Here is a 24,131-nt window from a genome sequence, read left to right as displayed (position 1 = left end):
TCCAATTGGACATCATATGGCCACATGTTATCTTAAATATTTGCAGGCTGGGTGTACAGCATGGCAAGGAACATCATTTCTGCAATTTGTTCTACAGATAATTGTGTAAATGAGCGTACTCATTAGGAACTAAGGTTGTTATCAACTGGTTGGTCAGTGCCTTTGCCTTTATACTGAAACATCTGCAGGTAACATTGTAGGGAATAAATTGATACTTGGATTCAGTGTTCTGAAAATCTTTTAAGGTTTATGGTGGCTTTTAAAGTATTGATTTTTATCACAGTGATCGAGCAGTAGTGGGATGAAACTTCTAATTGGTTTTCATTTTACTTCCTCTAATACAATTCAGTAAAAGCATTATGAGACTAATCATCTCAGTAATAATTTGCACCAGTTTGAGCATTGTATTTGGCAGAGAGACAAGATAGATTGTTATGCAAAACTGATGTTTTGAGGATATTGACAATACTTAAATAACACTCTGTAACAAATGCTTCTGTCTATAGTAAAATACATTTTTAAAAACATCTCTTCTAATAACCAGAAGCTGAGTCGAAACAAGGCCCCAGGAGTAGACAACATTCCATTAGAACTACTAACAGCCTTGGGAGAGCCAGTCCTGACAAAACTCTACCGTCTGGTGAGCAAGATGTATGAGACAGGCGAAGTACCCTCAGACTTCAAGAAGAATATAATAATTCCAATCCCAAAGAAAGCAGGTGTTGCCAGATGTGAAAATTACCGAACAATCATTTTAATATGCCACAGCTGCAAAATACTAACGTGAATTCTTTACAGATGAATGGAAAAACTAGTAGAAGCCAACCCTGGGGAAGATCAGTTTGGATTCAGTAGAAATATTGAAATATTGGAACACGTGAGGCAATACTGACCTTACGACTTATCTTAGAAGAAAGATTAAGGAATGGCAAACCTACGTTTCTAGCATGTTGATTGGAATACTCTCTTTCAAATTCTGAAGGTGGCAGGGGTAAAATACAGGGAGCAAAAGGCTATTTACTATTTGTACAGAAACCAGATGGCAGTTATAAGAGTCGAGGGGCATGAAAGGGAAGAGTGGTTGGGAAGGGAGTGAGACAGGGTTGTAGCCTATCCCCGATCTTATTCAATCTGTATATTGAGCAAGCAGTAAAGGAAACAAAAGAAAATTTTGGAGTAGGTATTAAAATCCATGGAGAAGAAATAAAAACTTTGAGGTTTGCAAATGACATTGTAATTCTGTCAGAGACAGCAAAGGACTTGGAAGGGCAGTTGAACGGAATGGACAGTGTCTTGAAAGGAGGGTATAAGATGAACATCAACAAAAGAAAAACGAGGATAATGGAATGTAGTCGAATTAAGATGGGTGATGCTGAGGGAATTAGATTAGGAAATGAGACACTTCAAATAGTAAAAGAGTTTTGCTTTTTGGGGAGCAAAATAACTGATGATGGTCGAAGTAGAGAGGATATAAAATGTAGAGTGGCAATGGCAAGGAAAGCGTTTCTGAAGAAGAGAAATTTGTTAACATCGAGTATGGATTTAAGTGTCGGGAAGTTGTTTCTGAAAGTATTTGTATGGAAGAGAAACATGGACGATAAATAGTTTGGACAAGAAGAGAGTAGAAGCTTTCGAAATGTGGTGCTACAGAAGAATGCTGAAGATTAGATGGGTAGATCACATAACTAATGAGGAGGTATTGAATAGTACTGGGGAGAAGAGGAGTTTGTGGCACAACTTGACAAGAAGAAGGGACTGGTTGGTAGGACATGTTCTGAGGCATCAAGGGATCATAAATTTAGCGTTGGAGGGCAGTGTGGAGGGTAAAAATCATAGAGGGAGACCAAGAGATGAATACATTAAGCAGATTCAGAAGGATGTAGGTTGCAGTAAGTACTGGGAGATGAAGCAGCTTGCACAGGATAGAGTAGCATGGAGAGCTGCATCAAACCAGTCTCAGGACTGAAGACCACAACAACAACAACAACATGGCATCCAGCCGACAAAAGATAGGAGAAGTTGTGTAATGTATCTTAAACAAATACGCCAATTACATCCTTGCTTTTTAAAGCAAATGGGCACATATTGCCATGTGAGATTGGATGCTATTCATCATGATTACAGGAGCTTTAGAACATAATGCACATCTTGGTTAGTGTAGTATTTCTTTATAACACTGTGTGTTATTTTTTCTCTGTAACACTGAATGTAATCATTGTATAATTGTTGCCAAGAACCAAACTTTATTGTAAGGAGCTGGCAAAAGTTACTGCTCCATGTACTGATCTGTACAGATCATTCATTACTGAAGAACTGCCATTTTATACTCTGCCAGTGGTGTCATTGGGGTGTGGTATGGAGGGGGACATGACATCAGCACACTGTTCCCAGAGCTTGGAGCCATTGCTTTCAGCTTAAGTAGCTTGTCAGTTGGCATCATGAAGGTGAATCCATCCCACTTCAGTCCTCCCATCAAGGAAAATTTCTTTTCAGTACCAGGAATTGAGTCCAGATCCTCCACGTGACAGACATGCTGACCACTTACCCATTGAGCTATTAAATTTTAGGAAAAAATTTTTCTCTGTGATAAAATTGTTTGAATCAGTTTTAAATAGAGTTGTTATTAATGGAAGTGTATTAAAATTGTTAATGCGAGACTACAGAAATGACAAAGCTTTCGAAGAGATTTTAACACACAAAAAACACAATAAAAATAAACTGTATCAGTTCATTGAACTGTGGATGAAGCCCAACCAACAGGCATTACACGCATTGATCAAAAATGATAGTTCATTGAGTATGGCTAGTTTCTAGCTGAAATCTAGATCTGCCAATAAAAATTCCAAAGGACGACTGATAGTTGAAATATATTATTTACAAGTCAAAATAAACTATGTTTACTGTGCTGTGACTTCTTGCTCATAACTGTTTGATGAACATTTTTTCAGGCCCAGGTCTTGTGTTCATTGTATATCCACAGGCAATGGCTAAAATGCCAGCATCTCAGCTGTGGGCTGTTCTCTTTTTCTTCATGTTGCTGTGTCTCAGCTTGAATAGCCAGGTATGAGCTATAACAGTAATGAAGCCAGTTACATATAATGTTAGTAAGATATTTATAAATAAATTATTCAAAATGAGATCTTCTTCAAATTTTACTGACATTTACGGTGCTGACATTAAAATAGTTGACCCATTTATGAAAAAAAAGTTGCTTTATCAAAAATTATAACAGGTTGTGCACCATGATCATTTTATGTTTCAGTTTGCTATAGTCGAAGTTGTTGTTACATCCATACAGGATGGTTTCCCAAACTGGGTCAGGAAAAGACTTATGTGTCATGAGATGCTGGTACTGATAGTGTGTGCTATATCATTCCTTTTTGGTCTTCCACATGTTACACAGGTAAGATATTAATACCACAAAATATTCACTTTCATTAAATGGTTACTAGTAGCCCAGAAAATATTGTTTGAACATAATAATGCGGTAAAGTCAGTTTAGTGCCGAGCAACCAAAATAGTATTTTCAGTCATTTCTGTATGTGACAGATGTTCAGTCTCATGGTCAGTTGGTAGCAAGATCCCAACACTCCAGCCAGCCATTTCTTCACTGAATGAGTATCAGTTTCATTCAGAACATATTAAAAATAAACACACAATATTTTCCCACTTCTTTTTTTAAAACTATATTTAACTAGTTGTATATCATTCTCATTCTCTTCTTATCTGGCATTAACATTTTTATATCTACTTCAATACCGTACTCAGCCTTTGGCACCTTCTGTTTCATACATTCTAGTTGTTGTCTCCCGTTAGAACCATTGCCTTTGCAAAGTTAACTGTTTATGGAGGCCTCAACATATTTCCTACCCCCATGTCTGTTGCAGAAATTTCCAGACATTTCTTTTCTTGAATGTTCTTCAAAGTTTCTCCACAATTCATATGTTTTCTTTTAACTTGGTTTTAAACATTTTATGAAACTCCAACTCAAATATCCACATGTTGGATGTTTTTGTTACTAGTACATGGGATTGTCTGTCATGATTCTGTAAAGCTGTTAAACTTTGTTTTTATTTTATAAGTTTTATAGCATTTAAAAGTCCCATATAAGCAAGTAAGTACTCTTTCTGCTCAGTAATGATGAATGTTAACAGTTTAAAGTACTTTCCACTTCTATGTTACATTTTCATTCAGACGAAATCCATGAACATATGAGAGGAAAATAAGTACACAGTCACACATCACACATCAGACCTCAGTTATTTTTTGTTTTAAGTGTCAATTGTGTTTACTAGCAGTCAAAGAGGTTTTCACCTTGCCTTCTTATTACAGAAATGTTGCATAACAAAAAATATGCATACTTGGAATATAGTGTGAATATTACAGAACTACAATGACAGTTCTAAGAAAGTGACACTCCTTGCAATATAGGTGAAAGCAGCATAAGAACATGAAGGGAAGATTGTGTTTATTGCAATTACTACACCAAATTCAAAGGAATTTCACACTTTACATACAAATGAAACTGAAGGAACATCAGGAAATACATACACATTAAGTGAGATGTTACAGAGGATCGGACTCCAAACCTTTTTGATTTTATTCATAGAAATTTTATTTGTGGTGTCTGCAAGAGCAGGAAGGGGGAGAAGAGGGGGTGGGGGGAGGGGGAGGGAGGGAATACTTAAAGATGTGCCTGTTTGCTCAGTAGCTCTTCTGTTTGGTGTGAAGTGGTTTGTCATCTTGTACACATTGTATTCCAGCCCAGATTTTCTTGAGTGAATGTTATTTTTTTGTTTTCATTATGATTAATGACTTGGTGGAATTTTTTGAAAGTGTTTCCTTCTTTTCATAAATCATAAGCTAGTTTTATTAAGAGTATGCTATATTCTATAGTTTCTTTGCTGCTTAGGAAATACAACTCGTGCTTTTCATACTAATTGTTCCATCATATCTGACATTGTCAAAAGGCTCAGTAACTCAAGTAAACTATTGGAAATGTGTGTTGTGGAATGCATATGGAATATCATATAACAGTTGCTTTCTTTCAAAAATACATCTTGTTGACAATAATTCATATTAAGATGTTGGAAGTTGTCTTCTGTCAGCAGGCAGTTTTATTTAATATATTTCAGATAAAAGACTTTCATGCTACCTGCTTTTTTCCAAATTTTAGATATGATTGTGTTTCATGTTACCTTCTAAATTAGTTCTCCATTTGAGATGTCATTATGCACATTCTTTCAAACCCCCGTCCCTACTCATGTGCAGTGGTGGTGTAATTTTTGTATTATTATGTACTACTAATTAGTGATGTGATATTATAAACAAATTATTTTTCCAGGGTGGTATCTACTTCTTCCAGTTAGTAGATCAATATGCTGCTTCAATATCAATAATGTTCTTGGCATTCTTTGAAGTGATTGGAATTTCTTGGCTGTATGGTGCCCACAGACTTGCAAGAAATGTAAATGATATGACTGGCAGGTTTCCTTCACTTTATATAAGATTTTGCTGGTGGGTAGCAGCACCCGTTCTTTTGATGGTATGCCTGATATTTTTCAGACTTATTCTTAGTTATTAGTAATGCGAAATTATTTTCCTAGTGATAGAATATGAACAAAAGTTTGTTGGTTACTATTTGTGTCACTGTGTTTCTTCCACAGGCATTACATAAAACATTACTAATAAAATAATAATTAGTTCCAAATAAAAATTGTAGATATAAATGGAAAAATGCAGAAACCAAAAAAGTACAGATCCAGGAGAAATATTTTTCCATCTAGTGTATTATGAATTAATGAATGTAATTGTGGTAGACAAGCATTGTGTTAGACAGTATGCCTGCTACTGATCTAGAGCCTGATGTTAATGACATGCTCCAAGAAGCTGCAGCTTGGTTTCTCTTTCAGTTAATATTAAAAAACTAATTTTATTCAGTTCCACACTAAAAATAAAAATCTAGAGAACATAGTCATTGCACATGACAAACAGGTACTAGAACAGGTACACTCCACTAAATTCCAAGGGGTTCTTATTGACAGAAGGCTCAACTGGGAACATCATGTGTCGCTCCTGACTCTAAAAAGGGTGACATCAGCAACTTTTGCTTTAAGAATCATCACTTATTTTGGGGACATCACCATTCAGAAATTGGCTTATTTTGGGCACTTTCACTCATTAATGAGTTGTGGCATAATCTTCTGGGGTAATTGACCAGTCCCCAAAAAAAAGTCCTAACAGCTCAGAAGAGAGCAGTCAGAATTATGTGTGGGGTTTCTCCATGAACCTCATATAGAAAACTCGTCACTCAGTTAGGAATACTGACAACAATAAGTCAGTACATATACTCTCTGATGAATTGTGTCATTAAAAACTATGCTCATTATGAAAAAAATTGTTCGCACCACAACTATAACACTAGAGGGAAAGATGATCTCTATTTTAAACTAAAAAACTTCACTTGTACAGAAGGGAGTAAAGTATGCTGCTATTATGACTTTTAATGCACATCCTAATTAAATTATGAGAGAGAATGAAATGCTATTCAGATGTATGTTAAAGAAATACCTACTTGACTGTCCACTGTACTCCTTAGATGAATTCTTTTCCAGAAGTGATTAAAAGTTCCCATATACACTTCTTGAATAAAAAGATATATCTTGTTATTGAGTTATTAGATGAAAGATACAATACTATTTTAATGTTAGACAGTGAATTACAGTACTAGATCAATGTAACAGTATTATGAAAAGGAGAGTGACTACTCACCATATATCGGAGATGCTGAAGTCGCAGATAGGCACAACAAAAAGACTGTCTCAAATAAAACTTTTGGCCATCACAAACATGTGCACGCAAACGCAACTCACACACACGACTGCAGTCTCAGGCAATTGAAACCACACTGCAAGCAGCAGCACCAGTGCATGATGGGAGTGACAACTGGGTGGGGTAAAGAGGAGACTGGTGTGGGTAGGGGGAGGGATAGTATGGTGGGGGTGGCGGACAGTGAAGTGCTCCTGCAGGTTAGACAGAAAGCGGGAGGGAGTAGCAGAAAAGGAGAAAGACTGAGTGTGATGGTGGAATGACGGGTGTGTAGTGCTGGAATTGGAACAGGGAAGGGCTGGATGGATGAGGACAGTGACTAACAAAGGTTGAGTCCAAGAGGGTTGTGGGAATGTAGGATGTATTGCAGGGAAAGTTCCCACCTGCGCAGTTCACAAAAGCTGCTGTTGGTGGGAAGGATCCATAAGGCACAATCTGCGAAGCAGTCATTGAAATGAAGGATATGATGTTTGGCAGTGTGTTCAGCAACATGGCAGTCCATTTATCTCTTGACCGTGGTTTGTTGGTGACCATTCATGCGGACAGACAGCTTTTGGTTTTCTGCCCACATAGAATGCAGCATGCTGGTTGCAGCCCAGCTCGTAGATCACATAACTGGTTCCACAAGTAGCCCTGCCTATGATGGGGTAGGTGATGTTTGTGACTGAATTGGAGTAGGTGGTGGTGGGAAGATGTATGGGACAGGTCTTGCATCTAAGTCTATTACAGGGGTATGAGCTGTGAGGTAACCCCTGCTCCCAACGCCTTACCTCATGGCTCATACCCCTGTAATAGACCTAGATGTCAAGACCTGTCCCATACATCCTCCCACCACCACCTACTCCAATCTGGTCACGAAAATCACCTATCCCATCACAGGCAGGGCTGCCTATGAAACCAGTCATATGAGCTACAAACTAAGTTGCAACCTCTGTGCTACATTCTATGTGGGAATGGCAACCAACAAGCTGTCTGTCTGCATGAATGGCCACCAATAATCTGTAGCCAAGAAACTAGTGGAACACCCTGTTGCTGAGCATGCTGCCAAGCATTACATCCTTCATTTCAATGACTGCTTCAACCTGTGCCATATGGATCCTTCCCACCAACACCAGGTTTTCTGAGTTCCACAGGTGGGAACTTTCCCTGCAATACAGCCTATGTTCCCGTAACCCTCCTGGGCTCAACCTTAGTTAGTCATTGTCCTCACCCATCCAGCCCCTTCCCTGTTACCATTCCAGAACTACACAGCCATCATTCCACCATCACACCCAGACTTTCTCCTTTCTCACTACTTCCCCACCCCCTCCCCTGCCCTCTGTCTAACCAGCAGCACTTAACTGTCTGCCACCCACATCATACTATCCATACTATCCCTCCCCCCCATGAACCATAGACCTTGCCGTTGGTGGGGAGGCTCGCGTGCCTCAACGATACAGATAGCCGTAGGTGCAACGACAATGGAGGGTATCTGTTGAGAGGCCTGAAGAGAGGCAGCAGCCTTTTCAGTAGTTGGAGGCACAACAGTCTGGATGATTGACTGCTCTGGCCTTGTAATGCTAACCAAAATGGCCTTGCTGTTCTGGTACTGCGAACGGCAGAAAGCAAGGGGAAACTACAGCCGTAATTTTTCCCGAGGGCATGCAGCTTTGCTGTATGATTAAATGGTGATGGTGTCCTCTTGGGTAAAATATTCTGGAGGTAAAATAGTCCCCCATTCGGATCTCCGGGCAGGGACTACTCAAGAGGATGTCGTTATCAGGAGAAAGAAAACTGGCATTCTACGGATCGGAGCGTGGAATGTCAGATCCCTTAATCGGGCAGGTAGGTTAGAAAATTTAAAAAGAGATATGGATAGGTTAAAGTTAGATATAGTGGGAGTTAGTGAAGTTCGGTGGCAGGAGGAACAAGACTTTTGGTCAGGTGAATACAGGGTTATAAATACAAAATCAAATATGGGTAATGCAGGAGTAGGTTTAATAATGAATAAAAATATAGGAGTACGGGTAAGCTACTACAAACAGCATAGTGAACGCATCATTGTGGCCAAGATAGACACGAAGCCCACACCTAGTACAGTAGTGCAAGTTTATATGCCAACTAGCTCTGCAGATGATGAAGAAATTGATGAAATGTATGGTGAGATAAAAGAAATTACTCAGGTAGTGAAGGGAGACAAAAATTTAATAGTCATGGGTGACTGGAATTAGAGAGTAGGAAAAGGGAGAGAAGGAAACATAGTGGTGAATATGGATTGGGGCTAAGAAGTGACAGAAGAAGCCGCCTGGTGGAATTTTGCGCTGAGCATAACTTAATCATAGCTAACACTTGGTTCAAGAATCATGAAAGAAGGTTGTATACATGGAAGAAGCCTGGAGATACTAAAAGGTATCAGATTATATAATGATAAGACAGAGATTCAGGAACCAGGTTTTAAATTGTAAGACATTTCCAGGGGCAGATGTGAACTCTGGCCACAATCTATTGCTTATGAACTGTAGATTAAAACTGAAGAAACTGCAAAAAGGTGGGAATTTAAGGAGATGGGACCTGGATAAACTGAAAGAAACAGAGGTTGTACAGAGTTTCAGGGAGAGCAAAAGGGAACAATTGACAGGAATGGGGGAAAGAAATACAGTAGAAGAAGAATGGGTAGCTTTGAGGGATGAAATAGTGAAGGCAGCACAGGATAAAATAGGTAAAACGATGAGGGCTAGTAGAAACCCTTGGGTGACAGTGAAATATTGAATTTAATTGATGAAAGGAGAAAATATAAAAACGCAGTAAATGAAGCAGGCAAAAAGGAATACAAACGTCTCAAAAATGATATCGACAGGAAGTGCAAAGTGGCTAAGCAGGGATGGCTAGAGGACAAAGGTAAGAATGTAGAGGCCTATCTCACTAGGGGTAAGATAGATACTGCCTACAGGAAAATTAAAGACACCTTTGGAGATAAGAGAACGACTTGTATGAATATCAAGAGCTCAGATGGCAACCCAGTTCTAAGCAAAGGAGGAAAGCAGAAAGGTGGAAGGAGTATATAGAGGGTCTATACAAGGGTGATGTACTTGAGGAGAATATTACGGAATTGGAAGAGGATGTAGATGAAGATGAAATGGGAGATATGATACTGCGTGAAGAGTTTGACAGAGCACTGAAAGACCTGAGTTGAAACAAGGCCCCCGGAGTAGACAACAATCCATTAGAACTACTGACAGCCTTGGGAGAGCCAGTCCTGACAAAACTCTACCATCTGGTGAGCAAGATGTATGAGACAGGCGAAATACCCTCAGACTTCAAGAAGAATATAATAATTCCAATCCCAAAGAAAGCAGGTGTTGACAGATGTGAAAATTACCAAACTATCAGTTTAATAAGTCACAGCTGCAAAATACTAACGCGAATTCTTTACAGACGAATGGAAAAACTGATAGTAGCCGACCTCAGATAGGATCAGTTTGGATTCCGTAGAAATGTTGGAACACGTGAGGCAATACTGACCCTACGGCTTATCTTAGAAAAAAGATTAAGGAAAGGCAAACCTACGTTTCTAGCATTTGTAGACTTAGAGAAAGCTTTTGACAATGTTGATTGGAATACTCTCTTTCAAATTCTGAAGGTGGCAGGGGTAAAATACAGAGAGTGAAAGGCTATTTACAATTTGTACAGAAACCAGATGGCGGTCATAAGAGTTGAGGGACATGAAAGGGAAGCAGTGGTTGGGAAGGGAGTGAGACAGGGTTGTAGCCTCTCCCCGATCTTATTCAATCTGTATATTGAGCAAGCAGTAAAGGAAACAAAAGAAAAATTCGAAGTAGGTATTAAAATCCATGGAGAAGAAATAAAAACTTTGAGGTTCGCTGATGACATTGTAATTCTGTCAGAGACAGCAAAGGACATGGAAGAGCAGTTGAACGGAATGGACATTGTCCTGAAAGGAGGGCGTAAGATGAACATCAACAAAAGAAAATCGAGGATAATGGAATGTAGTTGAATTAAGTCGGGTGAGCTGAGGGAATTGGATTACGAAATGAGACATTTAAAGTAGTAAAGGAGTTTTGCTATTTCGAGAGCAAAATAACTGATGATGGTCGAAGTAGAGAGGATGTAAAATGTAGACTGGCAATGGAAAGGAAAGCGTTTCTGAAGAAGAGAAATTTGTTAACATCGAGTATAGATTTCAGTGTCAGGAAGTCGTTTCTGAAAGTATTTGTATGGAGTGTAGCCATGTATGGAAGTGAAACATGGACGATAAATAGTTTGGACAAGAAGAGAATAGAAGCTTTCGAAATGTGGTGCTACATAAGAGTACTGAAGATTAGGTGGGTAGATCACATAACTAATGAGGAGGTACTGAATAGAATTGGGGAGAAGAGGAGTTTGTGGCACAACTTGACTAGAAGAAGGGATCAGTTGGTAGGACATGTTCTGAGACATCGAGGGATCACCAATTTAGTATTGGAGGGCAGCTGGAGGGTAAAAATCATAGAGGGAGACCAAGAGATGAATACACTAAGCATATTCAGAAGGATGTAGGCTGCAGTGGGTACTGGGAGATGAAGAAGCTTGCACAGGATAGAATAGCATGGAGAGCTGCATCAAACCAGTCTGAGGACTGAAGACCACAACACTAACAACAACCCTCCCCCAGCCTCCTCTTTATCCCCATCCAGTCCCCACTCCCATCATAAACTAGTGCTGCTGCTCACAGTATGGTTTTAATCGCCTGAGACTGCAGTCGTGTGTGTGTGTGTGTGTGTGTGTGTGTGTGTGTGTGTGTGTGTGTCTGTGTGTCTGTCTGTCTGTCTATAGTTGACATGACAAAGGCCTTAATGGCTGAAAGCTTTACTTGTGGCAGTCTTTTTGTGGTGCATATCTGCGACTCAGCATCTCATTATATGGTGAGTCGCAACTTTTCTTTTCATAGTAGTTACATTCCATCCTGAATTTTCCATTGTTTAATGCTAGATGAATGTTATCTAGTAAATAAGAAAATTTGATACTTGCAATTATTTATATTACTGTACTATGTTATTATTATTCTGTAGTATTAATTGTATTTGTACAATTATATTGACACATTCCACATCCAAGCGAATTACTGGCATGTACGGATCTATGAAATACGAATACCAAATTAAAAAAATAGTAATAAACAAAGAAAATATAAAAACAAAAGTAAATAGAAAGCTACTAATCCATTATGCCATGCAAACATTAATTTAATACAAAAAGAAAAAGAAATTTTTAATAATAATGGAAATTCCTGGATGGAACAATATGTAAAATAAGAGCAATGCAACCACTCACCCATTGCAAATTGGTGTGTGGTGCATACACACACAGAACACAGTGGTCACTAGCTTTAGAGCAGTGGCTCTGCTTGTAGCAGAAAGTACACACACACACACACACACACACACACACACACACACACACACACACAGACACAGTGGCAGCACTAACAGCACTGATTAAAGAATATGGATTACTGAGAGCAGTTACCTTGGCTGACAGATGTGGGGAGAGTGTAGGAAAGAACACGGAAGGCAAAGGGGCTTGAGGAATAGTGCAAGGCGGGAGCGAGAAAGATAGATGTCTCGGCAGCTGCGCAAATGGTGTCAGAGAAGGTGATGGGGAGATGGAGTGGGAGATCTATTTATGGTCTGGTTGAAATAGAGTATTGGCTGCCAATAAAGGCTCTGGTGAGGTTATTGGTATAGAGAATTATCTTATCAAGGTCTGAATCTCCTCTTGACATTTGTCCATGCTTGTGATTTATAATTTTTGTCGCCATGACATACGCAAATTAGTTGTGAAGAAATGTCTTGCTTCATGACAACTTTGCAGATGCCATGCTGTCAAAAATGAGAGAAAGGGTACAGGAACCCCTCTATAACAACAGAGTTACATTAGCAATGTAATTTTCAGGTGAGCTGTCAAAACAAACCAAACAAAATGCACATGTTCAAACAATAGAAAATTTAGGCTGGAATAATAACAATACTACGAAAAGGATCATTGCTACTCACTATATAGTGGATGGCTGAGTCACAGACCAGCACAACAAAAAGACTGCCAAACTTTTGTTTGATGGTCTTTTTTGTCGTGCCTGTCTGTGACTCAGCATTTGCGCTATATGGTGAGTAGCAACTATCCTTCTCATAATATTGATCAAATGCACATGTTAAAATTTTTAGGCCTACAATAGATGAATTATTATAAACTTTATATTATACTTCATAGAAATAAAATTCTATGCACAGAAGATAACACATAGGTGCCAAAACATGTTGGGGTGAATAAAAAGTTAGTGTTCACATAAGGTGGAATTTCAAAACAACCCAAAAGTTATCAGCATATTTTGACAACTCCAGCTTTTCGCTTCAGATGCAGCACCCATAGGTAGCAAGGCTGTAAGAAAGAGACTTTTTGACATGAAACAGGCGACAGTTGTCGAAATGTAGTTATTGTTGATGATTGGTGCACTTGATATGAACAGACGTATTTATGGAGCCACTGGAGAGGTGGAGATTGACATCTAGGAAGACAACTTGCACATTGGATAATTCGAGAGTTCACATAGAATTGTTGTGTAATTAATTGCTTTCCACACAGAGATTTTGGCAGGTCAATAAGTTTGCTTAAAGGTCTGCCCACAGGTAACATTACAATATTACTCTTGATAATAACAGTAGATATAAAATACTGCTTTGAATTCTGGTACCAGTCACAAAACCGGAGAAGCAGACCATATATTTTTAGGAAAGAGGAGATGCAAACAGTGAGGCAAGGATGTTGGAGGGAGGGACACGACAGCTCGTGATTGGAGACTAGCGGAGATTTCAGAGCTGGGAGGGGTGGGCATATTTTGGAAATGATTATATACTGTACGGACAGTTGCTGTCTGTGCAGATCAGAAAAGCTTAAAAGCTTATGCTAGAGTAGGAGGGGAATAAGAGCCAAGTGGCAGGGCATTTGAAGCAGTACTTGATGTCATAGATGCTGTGCTGTGTGCTGCATTCTGCAACCTGGTTGAATTTAGTCACAACAGGTTGTTTTGTGGTGGCCTTCCATGTGAGCAGGCAATGTAATAGTCATATCTACATTGAATACTCCACAGCAATTCCAGCACAGCTGGCATACGACAATGCTGTTTTCTTCGTTGCTTAAATGCTCCATCTTTGGATGCCAACCTCCCTTCTTCCCCCACCCCCCACCCCCCACCCCCATACACTCACTCACTAAATTCCCCATTATCATCTTGACACAAAACTTAGTACCTCCTCCACAGTCTGCTTGTCAAGCTACATTCTTATCCATAATTACTTCTCCTTTGATGGCAAGATCTACAAATGAATCCCTGTACCTGTCAGGGGTATGCAAAAACATCTTAGTCGGCCACCTAATGGAATCTTTCCCATCCATTCAACATTACAAACCATTGGTCTACTTCAAATTCATTAACAAATTCTACATTATCAGAACCCACAACAAGGACTGCATCTGCTCTTTCCTCTGGAATCTCAACAGTTAGTCGCCACAAATGAGGCTCCTGTGTGTGTGTGTGTGTGTGTGTGTGTGTTTGTGTGTGTGTGTGGAGGGGGGGGGGACCTCGTATTGGGATGTAGGAGTGATAAAAATATCCTGATAATATTTCCAGAGTCCTTCAAAATATACAGACATCTGTCTAGCTAGCCCAAATTTTCCATCATTTCTTCTCATGGTTAAGGATCCAAGAGTCACCTGTGAAAGCATCCAGACACGTTGTATGCTGCAGTTACTATGTCTGTTACACTCCTCACTCCACTTTGCTGCTCCTCACACCTTTCTCTCTCTCTCTCTCTCTCTCTCTCTCTCTCTCTCTCTCTCTATCTATCTATCTATCTATCTATCTATCTATCTCCTTAGATTGGTTGTTTCACTGCACTGGTTGCAGCACACTGTATTCCATACTTTAGTACATTCATTCTGAACAACTGTAATGTAAAGGTCAACTCAGAGCTACTGACAGCAAAATATAACACAACTACAAAAATTACAGCACCTGCTTTCATTTCCCTTCCCTCTTTTTTCTGTCCATTCCCATAGTCTCATTTTAATTTGTAACTTTCAATTTTTTGCTGTAATAAAAAAGTGACTCTATCATTTCTGATTTTGTCAATTGTCTTCTTTACAGTGTGTGTGGGTATTCTGCCTCATAGATTATGAGTCTCCCACATACAACAACGGAGAGTATAGGTACCCAGTTTGGGCAGAAGTGCTTGGTTGGTGCATAGCGTCAGCATCACTCCTGTGCATACCAGCATTTGCTGTTGTTGTTGTAATTAAGGCTGAGGGATCAACACTTAAAGAAGTAAGTAGTGAAGAACAACTAATAAAAATATGATAATTATTTTACATTTAGTTTCCATATTTACCACATTTGCAATTGATCCTGACATCATTTTCTGGACTATTTGTCAATACATAGGCCATTATACTGTAACGCTTCAAATGAAGACATTGGAGAAGGGTATAGAAGAGGGAATTAAAGTTCCCAAAATATATTAACTAAAAGTATTATAATATGTTTGTTTGTATGGCCATCTCCTGCAGCAGCTGTTAAAATCAGTCTTAATCTTACTTAAATTAACTGCAGTGAGCTTAAGATGGAGAAACCAATGATAACTGATAAAATTATGTTCCAACTAGATCTTAATCTGCACTTGCATCTTCAGATTTGGTCCCTTGGGGACAAATTCTGTCATCTTGTTTGTGTTCAAAAATTCATGAATAATCTAAGCCACTTGTAGTCATAAAGAAAGCTGGACAATTCAAATGGAGTCATAACAATTCTATGTAGACTTAGGAACATTTTGGTACAACTTTGTCTTTATTGGCAGCAAATGAAAAGTTTATCCATGCAAAAAATGGTCACCGATTTCCCAGCAAGCATTATAGAATTATATGATATCTCATTTTCTACAACAGTATGTAGTGCAAATTAACAGGGGGGAAATAGAGAAAATAAGAAAGAAAATACAGTTAGAATGGAAAAAGTAACAGATATGAAAAGCCATATTTTTGGATGAAACGAGGAGGGTAGAAGAGGATATTAAAGGAAAAACTTGAATCCTGCATGTTTGAGGGAGGGACAAAGGAGTATGAAGGGAGGGTAGAAGGGAACAGAGAGAGGATGCACAAATCATGACAATTGTAAGTCAGGCTCCAGTATCACTGCTTAAAACATTTATTGATTATTATTTTAAGCAGTGATACTGAAACCATACTTACGATGTCATTTCAAGACATATATGTATTTCGCTGCAGGCCCAATCATAAAGAAGCTAAATCATAACAAGTTAGGAAAAACTTGACAGCATAGTTTTGGCCAATGTAGAGCATTGCAGCTCCACTGAAAGTGTTGTCTTTGCACATGAAAAAATGGGTTAATTGCAATTTGTAAACAGATGAAAACCACCTCTATGGATTATAAACTAGTGCAATCAGTTGTGTTAAACAGTCTACCAGTAGGTATCAAAGGTACCTCAAGTACTTACTTTGTCGGTGGATACTGTCTCCTTCAAAATAAATACTGGATGGGGACATACCACCAATCATTGTCTTTATTGTAAGTGGCACACCAGTGAGATATAGGGGCACTGTACACAGGGGGAGGGAAAAGGGGTGAGGGCGAGGAAGAATTTGAGCTACTACACCCCAACCAATACATTTGAGGTGCTTCCTCATTATCTGTAATGAATCAGACAGTGAAATAATATGAAAACTGACCTTTAAATTGGGAGCCATTAACATTCAGATTATAATCAAGATTGACAAAGTAAAGCAAGTCCTGGGTAGTATGAAAGGATATAGAATACCCATCCTGGCACTGCAAGAAATAAGATTCATCAATGAGAACACATCGAAGTCAGAATGTTGTGGTAGACAGGCACTACCTGACTAATGTTTCTGAATGGAAGGGTGTCAACAAGACACTCTTGTACCTGAGGATGAATACATGAAACAAAATCTATATCCTTATAAATGTACATGCACCTGCGAATTAAAAAACAGAAAAGACAATGCAGGAACAGAGCAGTTCTGGAACATAATATATAAGGTAATGACAGAAGCAAATAAGAGGGGAGTAACAGTCCTGTTGGGTATTTCCAATGCACAGTTTGGTACAGAGAAGAGATTTAAAGGCCTTGTAATAGAATATTTGGCACGCAAGAGAATCAATGAGAATGGAGAGATGCTAGCAAATCTGTTCAGGAGGCTCAAGCTGAGAAATGTGACCACTCACTATAAAGTCAATGCATCTAAGAAGATAAAATGACTAGGTAATAGGGTTAGCGAAAGACAATTAGACCATGTAATGACCCAAGACAAGAACCACAGAGATTTTGAACACTAGTGTCATGAAAACTGTAGAATGGAATCTGACTATTGCCTCACTGAAATGAAATGCAAATGGCTACAAAATAGAAATCAAAGATAGAAAACCATGAACACTAACAGAGTTAACAAATAACTTTTGAACAGATACAAGAATGAATTTGCAAGGTTGGTTGGCTGGTTGGTTTGTGGGGGTTGAAGGGTTCCAATTTTCAAGGGATTTTACAGTTAAAACATGTGGGAGAAAGTGAAGGACATCATAAAAGTGGAATGAGAATGACTGCTCCCAAGTAACAAGAGAAGGGCAACACAAATGGTCACAGATATGTTTGACCCATGGGACTGTGTCACAGAGATGCTGAAGAAACTGAACTGGCAGACACTTGAAGATACTTGTAAACTATCCCAAGAAAGCTTGCTTACAAAGTTCCAAGAACTGGCTTTAAATGATGATTCTAGGAATGTACTACAACCACCTCCTTACCACTCGCATAGGGATTGTGAGGGCAAGATTAGGTTAATTACAGCACCATAGAGGCATTTAAACAATCATTCTTCCCACACTAAATACATGAATGGAACAGGAAGAAATCCTAATAACTTATACAATGGGAAGAAATACCTTCTGCCGTGCACTTCACAGTGGTTTGCAGAGTATCAGTGTAGATGCAGACGTAAAAGAAAATAAGAGTGGTAGATGGATGAGTGTAAAGAAGCTATTGAGTCTGCAAGAAGTGTATGGAGGCTCTGGCAGAAAACTAAGAAAGAAAACAACTCGAAAATTTGTGAAACTGAGAATAACTACTAAAATAATAATAAATTCCAGGAAAAACAAGTGGAATGAAAGTTGGAAAAGCTGATCATGCAGTCAAGGAAAACCAGACAAGAGCCTTCTGTAAGGAGATAAAGAACAAGATAAAAGGGCCATGAAGCAATGTGAAATGACATGATGTTGAACTGAAAATAGAGAGAAAGATGCAATTTGTGGAAATGGCAAGGTACTTAAACAATCTGCTGACCCTGGAACACCTACAGGAAGGTTAATGCTACAATACAACAAGGTAAACTGCAGAGCTCATACACGCACCTTCATGGAAGTGTTAAAAATAATTTAGATTCTCAAGAGCAATAAGGTTGAAGGTTATGATGGCATTTACACTGAGGGAATTAAATGGGGCTGTCTGGTGACAGAGCAAAGTATATAAAAGAATAATAAAGGACATCTGGATGAACAGAAAGATATCAAAAGCCTGGGAAAAAGCCATCATGCCAATTCATGAGAAGAGTGACAAAATGGTACTGGATAACTGCAACAACCTCTAAGTCTACATCCACACTCTGCAGACCACCACAAAGTGCATAGCAGAGGGTATGTTCCTTCATACCAGTTATTAATGTTTCTTTCCATTCCATTCACATATGAAGCAGGGGAAGAATGATTGACTGCCTCTGTGCATGCTGTAATTATTCTAATCTTGTCCTCATCATCCCTATGTGAGTGATGAGTGATACATAGAGCGGGTGGGGTGTAGTATATTCCTAGAGTCATCATTTAAAGCCTATTCTCAAAACTTGGTTGATAGACTTTGTCAGGATAGTTTACGTTTATCTTAAAGAGTCATTTCAGTTTCCTCACTGTCACTCTAACACTCTGATTGCACTTTCCCAGTATTCTACCAATAAACTGTAGTCTACCACCTGCTTTACCTACAACTGAGCCTATGTGCTCATCCCATTTCATATCCCTGCAAAGTGTTACACCCAGGTATACGTATGAGTAACTCATGTATATGTAGGAGCCGGCGAATTCCAACAGTGATTTATTGATATTGTATTCTTGGGATAATACATTTTTAAGTTTTGTGAAGTGCAGAATTTTACATTTCTGAACATTTAAAGCAAGTTGCCAATCTTAGCACCACTTGGAAATCTTATTGAGATCTGTTTGAATATTAATGCAGCTTCTTCAGATAATACTTCATTATAGATGACTGCATCATGTGCAAAAAGCCTGATTTTACTATTAATATTGTTTACAAGGTCATTAATGTACAACATGAATAGCAAGGGTCCCAACATCCTTCCCTGGGGTGCACCCGAAGCTCTCTCTACATCTGATGATGCCTCTCCATCCGAGATAACATGCTGTGTCTTCCCTACCAAAAAAGTCCTCAATCCAGTCACAAATTGTACTTCACACCCCATATGATCCTACAATAAGTGTAGGTGTGGTACTACGTCAAATGCTTTTCAGAAATCAGTAATATAATCTCTAGATAATTGGTGAGTAGGATAGAAGAGCAGCTCAAGTCAGGCACTGGAGACTATCAGGTTGTTTTCTGAAAAGTGAGGAACTTCACTGAACAGACTTTTGGACTGAAAAGGATATTAGAACATCAGATATTAGAAGAATGTCACATGAAAGATAAAAACACTTTATAGTGACCTTAATTGGCTTTCTCAGAGCTTATGAATCTGTAGACAGGAATGTGTTGTTATAATTTTTTTCTGTAAAGTTAGTATTCTTGTCAAACTGCCAGTATTTCCCTCAAAGACAATGCCGTATCTCATTATTGCCTCAAGTAGCTATGGTACACTACTTTTTTCATGTCTGTGGCAGAGACATTGGCTATGATTGACATTATCTTTTAAATAGTCTATATGTGAGAACCATGACAGATTTCTGTCCAACTGCATTCCTGAGAATTCAACACATTCTGCTTTGTTTAGTTCCAGACTTCCATGCATAATTTGAATATAATTTATTTTAGACTGTTTTGTCTTAAACTGCATAAGCTGTGTTTTTGAAATATTTAGTTACAGGCCATTTAGATGAAACCACACATTTAGATTTTCTAGAGTTTTCATGATATTTTTGGGAATTTCTTCTGCACTTTTATTTTCTATCAGTAGTGATCTGTCATCAGCAAATAAAACTGAATGATGATTTATATTTATGTGTAAGACATTTATGTAAAAAAGAAAAAGGATTGGGCCTCGTGGTATCATCTGTAAGATAGTTCTCCATTTTGAGAAATATTTTCTTTTGTCTGGTGTTATGACAACCCTTTTCTGTCACTTTGTCAAATATAACTTACACCACTGTAAGCCACTGCATGTAATTCCCTATTTTTGCATTTTGTATAATAATAGTGATTGGTTTACACAGCCTAACACCTTGGATAAGTCACAGAAGATTTCTGCAGCTTTTTTTATTTATCTAAGGTGAAACTAACTTTATTTGTGAATTCATTAATTTCATAAATCATACTTTTGCCTTTTTGGAAGCCAAATTGATTTTATGATATAACATTAAATTTGTGACAGAAATTTTGAATTTGGGTTGCAACAGTCATTTCAAATATCTCAGAAAACACAGGAAAAATGGAAATTGGATGATAATTTCCCATGTCTTCTTCAGAGCCTTTTTTAAATGACGATGAGACTAGTGAATCAAAATTTTATGGCACAGTATATGTACATTCATGTATCCATTGGGATTTCCAGACATCACTCACTGTGTGCAACATTTTATTAAGGAGTTGAAAGCTAAAAGTACATGGAGGTCAGACACAAGTACACCGTGACAAAGCAGCCCTGGCATTTCTTGTGTGCTTGGAGACACGTAAACAAACATTACTCACTATTATCCTGGTCTGAAATGTATTAATCAGCAGGGTTATGACTTCCCAAAATCATGTCTTGAAATGAGATCCATTCTGTCTGAAATTTTGCCCACCCCACCTAGAACAACTTTTCATCGGCCTCCCAATCTCTGCAATATTCTTGTCAGACCCTATGCTCTTTCTACATCCATCTCCCTACCCGACAGCTCCAACCCCTGTGACCCTTCCCACTGCAAGACTTGCCCTTTGCACCCTCCTACCACCACCTATAGCAGTATTGTAATTGGAAAACCCGTACTATCAAAGGGAGAGCCACCAGTGAAACAACACGTCATATACCAGCCTTTATGTAAACACTGTTTGGCGTTTTTGCATCAGCATGACTAACACCAAATTGTCAGTTAGGATGAATGAGCATACGCAGAGGGTGTTTACTGGCAACACACAATATATTGTTGCAGAGCATGCTCTACAGTATGACGATCATGACTTCGGTGCCTGTTTCACCACATGTGCCATCTGGATTCTTCACCCAGAACCAGTTTCTCAGAACTCTGCAGGTGGGAGCTAGTGTTACAACATGTCCTTGGTTCCTGCCACCCACCTGACCTTAATTTAAGTCAATTTCTTCCATCTCAACATTTCTTCAGAGTAACTATTCTTTAGTTTTCTACATCTTTTACTGTCTTACCCATCTATTTTTCACTGCTCCCTCCCACATCTGTTATGTACCACCAACTTAGCTTTTCACTCTTATTAACTCATAAATGATGTTTAAGCAATAATCTCTGTATTGCATATTATACTGTCTTCCATCTTTAAGCTCTCAGGTTTTCAAATCTCATCTGATGCAGTCCCCAACAATCAGTCTTTCCTTCTCATCTTGTGTGGTAAGTCTCCCCTGACTTGCAGTTCTGAGTGACTTTCCTGAAATCTACCCCTTTTCATAGACCTCTCCAGTCCTTTCCCTTCACCACTCTTCCTTCCACTTCTACTCTCCTGCCTGAAGAAGGAGCCACTGGCTCTGGAAGCTTGCCTGAATATAACCTCCTTTTATGTGTGTGTTCTGCTGCCACTTTGTGAGTAGATTTTTTATTTATCTGTCCAATTAAATTATTTTGTTATAAATAAACATTCAAATAGACATATAAAGAAGGACCAAAAGCCAATGCTAGATTAGTGAATGAGGGTGATTTCTGAGGAGGTAGAATGTGCTGGAGAGTGAGTACCTCCACATATAAGAGACGTGTCTGCTTAGAAAACTATAATGTGTAGAATTTTATGTTTAGTATATGAAGTATGTTATCCTTACAGTATGAAAATGGTAATTTGCATTTCTAATGTAGTTTTATTTTTATTTCAGAAGCTAAAGAACTCCATCAGGTCTCACATAATAGAATGTGAACAATGTGGTAGTGATAGATGTGAACATTTAAAGCAAAACAAGGAGCAGCCACGGGAACTGTTAACATTACTTGATAATAAAACTGAATCTCAGCTAAACCAAATTATAACTGTAACCACACCTTAAAAACATTAGAGAGTTTCCTAAGTGCTGGGCTTGCTCTTTTGAAAAACAGGTGTCCAGCAGTATTAAAAAGACATGCTTCAAAATAGAAGTATTTCCTCTATAAAGGATATTATATAAAGGAGATTAACTGTTGTGAACATTGACTTAGTGGAATTTAAATTATTGTTGTTTCTGCACTGCAGTTTGTGTGTTTACAACAGGTTATTTTGTAAATGACAGTTGTACCAGATACAAAACCATTTTAGAAAACCTTTGTCTCTCATGCATTCCCTGTGCCATCAAACTTGCATTTTACCTCATTGTAGATGGTTCAAAAGTTATATCATTATCATGTGTAGTTAAAATCCATACTTCATGAAGCTTATAAATATAAAGATTGTAAGTGTATCATATTTTTTAAGTTCTCTTGATTAGATAAGATGATCTGTCCAAATATTGTACTGTAGTAATCATGCTGTTAATTGAGCACTGTAAGATTATCATCCCATTGTAGGAAATATTGTATGTATGTACTGTGTTCAAAGCATTGTGGTATTTATCACATTTGTAAATATGTAGTTTTTTGATCTTTAGATATTGGATACATGCAATTGTATGTTGCTATATTTACTTATATAAGACTTTATTGTGCAGAAAGAGGCTGATAACTTATTTCACTTAAGTAGTTCTAACTTCCCTCAAACTTGTCATTCATTGATTGTCAATCAGAAACAGAGTCCAAATTTCGGAGTCCTGAGCCAAATGTGACCTGACATTATGTACAAACTCCTAAAACTGAACTGCAAAATGTTATTCCTAAAAGTTTGCCACTTCAGTCATTTTACTATGAACTAGTCACAGTCATTTCCTGTCATGTACTACGGTTGATTGTTTCCTCTCCAATCTCTTGTAAGTTAATTGATTTATCTTTCTCCATTATTTCTGTGAAATAAAATGTGACATGAGTGTGGTAACATTTGTCTTTACTTATTTTTAACTGTTCACTAATAGAGGCAAGTTAAAATACTGTAGGTATGAAGGGGTTGGTGAATGTTTCAGTAGGGAAGCAAAGGATAAAGAAAGAAAGTGAGTGAGTGAGTGAGTAAGTAAGTAAGGAATCTATTAATTACCCATTTATTAGGAGCATGCTGACCACTGGAGATATACTGTGTGAAAAATACATACATTCATACATACATACATTAATACTAGTCCCATAGATCCTGCATATGACATTTTGCAATGATGTGGAATGTGTCACTTTAACATAAGCTGCTGCTGTTGTTGTTGTTGTTGTTGTTGGTGGTGGTGGTGGTGGTGGTGGTGGTGGTGGTAATGGTGTGTTTTTTTTACTGCTTCATATATAAAAATTGAGTAGGTGTAGTTGTCATTCATAAATTCTTTTAGTTTGTTTTTAAATGCTGGTTGGCTATCTGTCAGACTTTTAATGTTATTTGGCAAATGACCAACGATTTTTGTGGCAGCGTAATTCACCCCTTTCTGTGACAAAGTCAGATCTAACCCAGAATAGTGAAGATAATTCTTTTTTCTAGTGTTGTAGCTATGTACTTTGCTGTTACTTTTGGAATTGGGGTGGATTATTAATAAAAAATTTCATAAGTGAATATATGCATTGCGAAGGTACTGTGAATATCCTGAGTTCCTTAAATAAATGTCTGCAAGGTGATCTTGGGTGGGTTGCAGCTATTATTCTGATTACACACTTTTGTGCAATGAATACTTTTTCTCTTAATGATGAATTACCCAAAATATGAAGCCATATG

The 24,131-nt window shown here is 38.2% G+C and overlaps 1 protein-coding gene across 2 annotated transcripts in view; it reads left to right on the top strand.

Annotated features, from left to right (window-relative positions):
* Nucleotides 1–23,321, top strand: part of LOC124623659 (sodium- and chloride-dependent GABA transporter ine-like) — a 332,671-nt gene extending 309,350 nt beyond the window's left edge. The window contains exons 7-11 of one of the 2 annotated variants that reach the window (XM_047149051.1): nucleotides 2,949–3,061; nucleotides 3,263–3,403; nucleotides 5,345–5,545; nucleotides 15,008–15,184; nucleotides 22,201–23,321. In XM_047149051.1, the coding sequence (XP_047005007.1) occupies nucleotides 2,949–3,061; nucleotides 3,263–3,403; nucleotides 5,345–5,545; nucleotides 15,008–15,184; nucleotides 22,201–22,368 (800 nt within the window). In that variant the 3' untranslated portion in view covers nucleotides 22,369–23,321. Of the gene's footprint in view, nucleotides 1–2,948; nucleotides 3,062–3,262; nucleotides 3,404–5,344; nucleotides 5,546–15,007; nucleotides 15,185–22,200 lie in introns of those variants that run through there. The other variant, XM_047149052.1, reaches the window with a different exon arrangement.
* Nucleotides 23,322–24,131: the final 810 nt, after the last annotated feature.

Source organism: Schistocerca americana, chromosome 1 (assembly GCF_021461395.2).
Source record: "Schistocerca americana isolate TAMUIC-IGC-003095 chromosome 1, iqSchAmer2.1, whole genome shotgun sequence".
NCBI classification, from domain to species: Eukaryota; Metazoa; Arthropoda; class Insecta; order Orthoptera; family Acrididae; genus Schistocerca; species Schistocerca americana.
The sequence above is the reverse complement of the archived record's forward strand: the minus strand, read 5'-3'. Positions and strand labels throughout refer to the sequence as shown.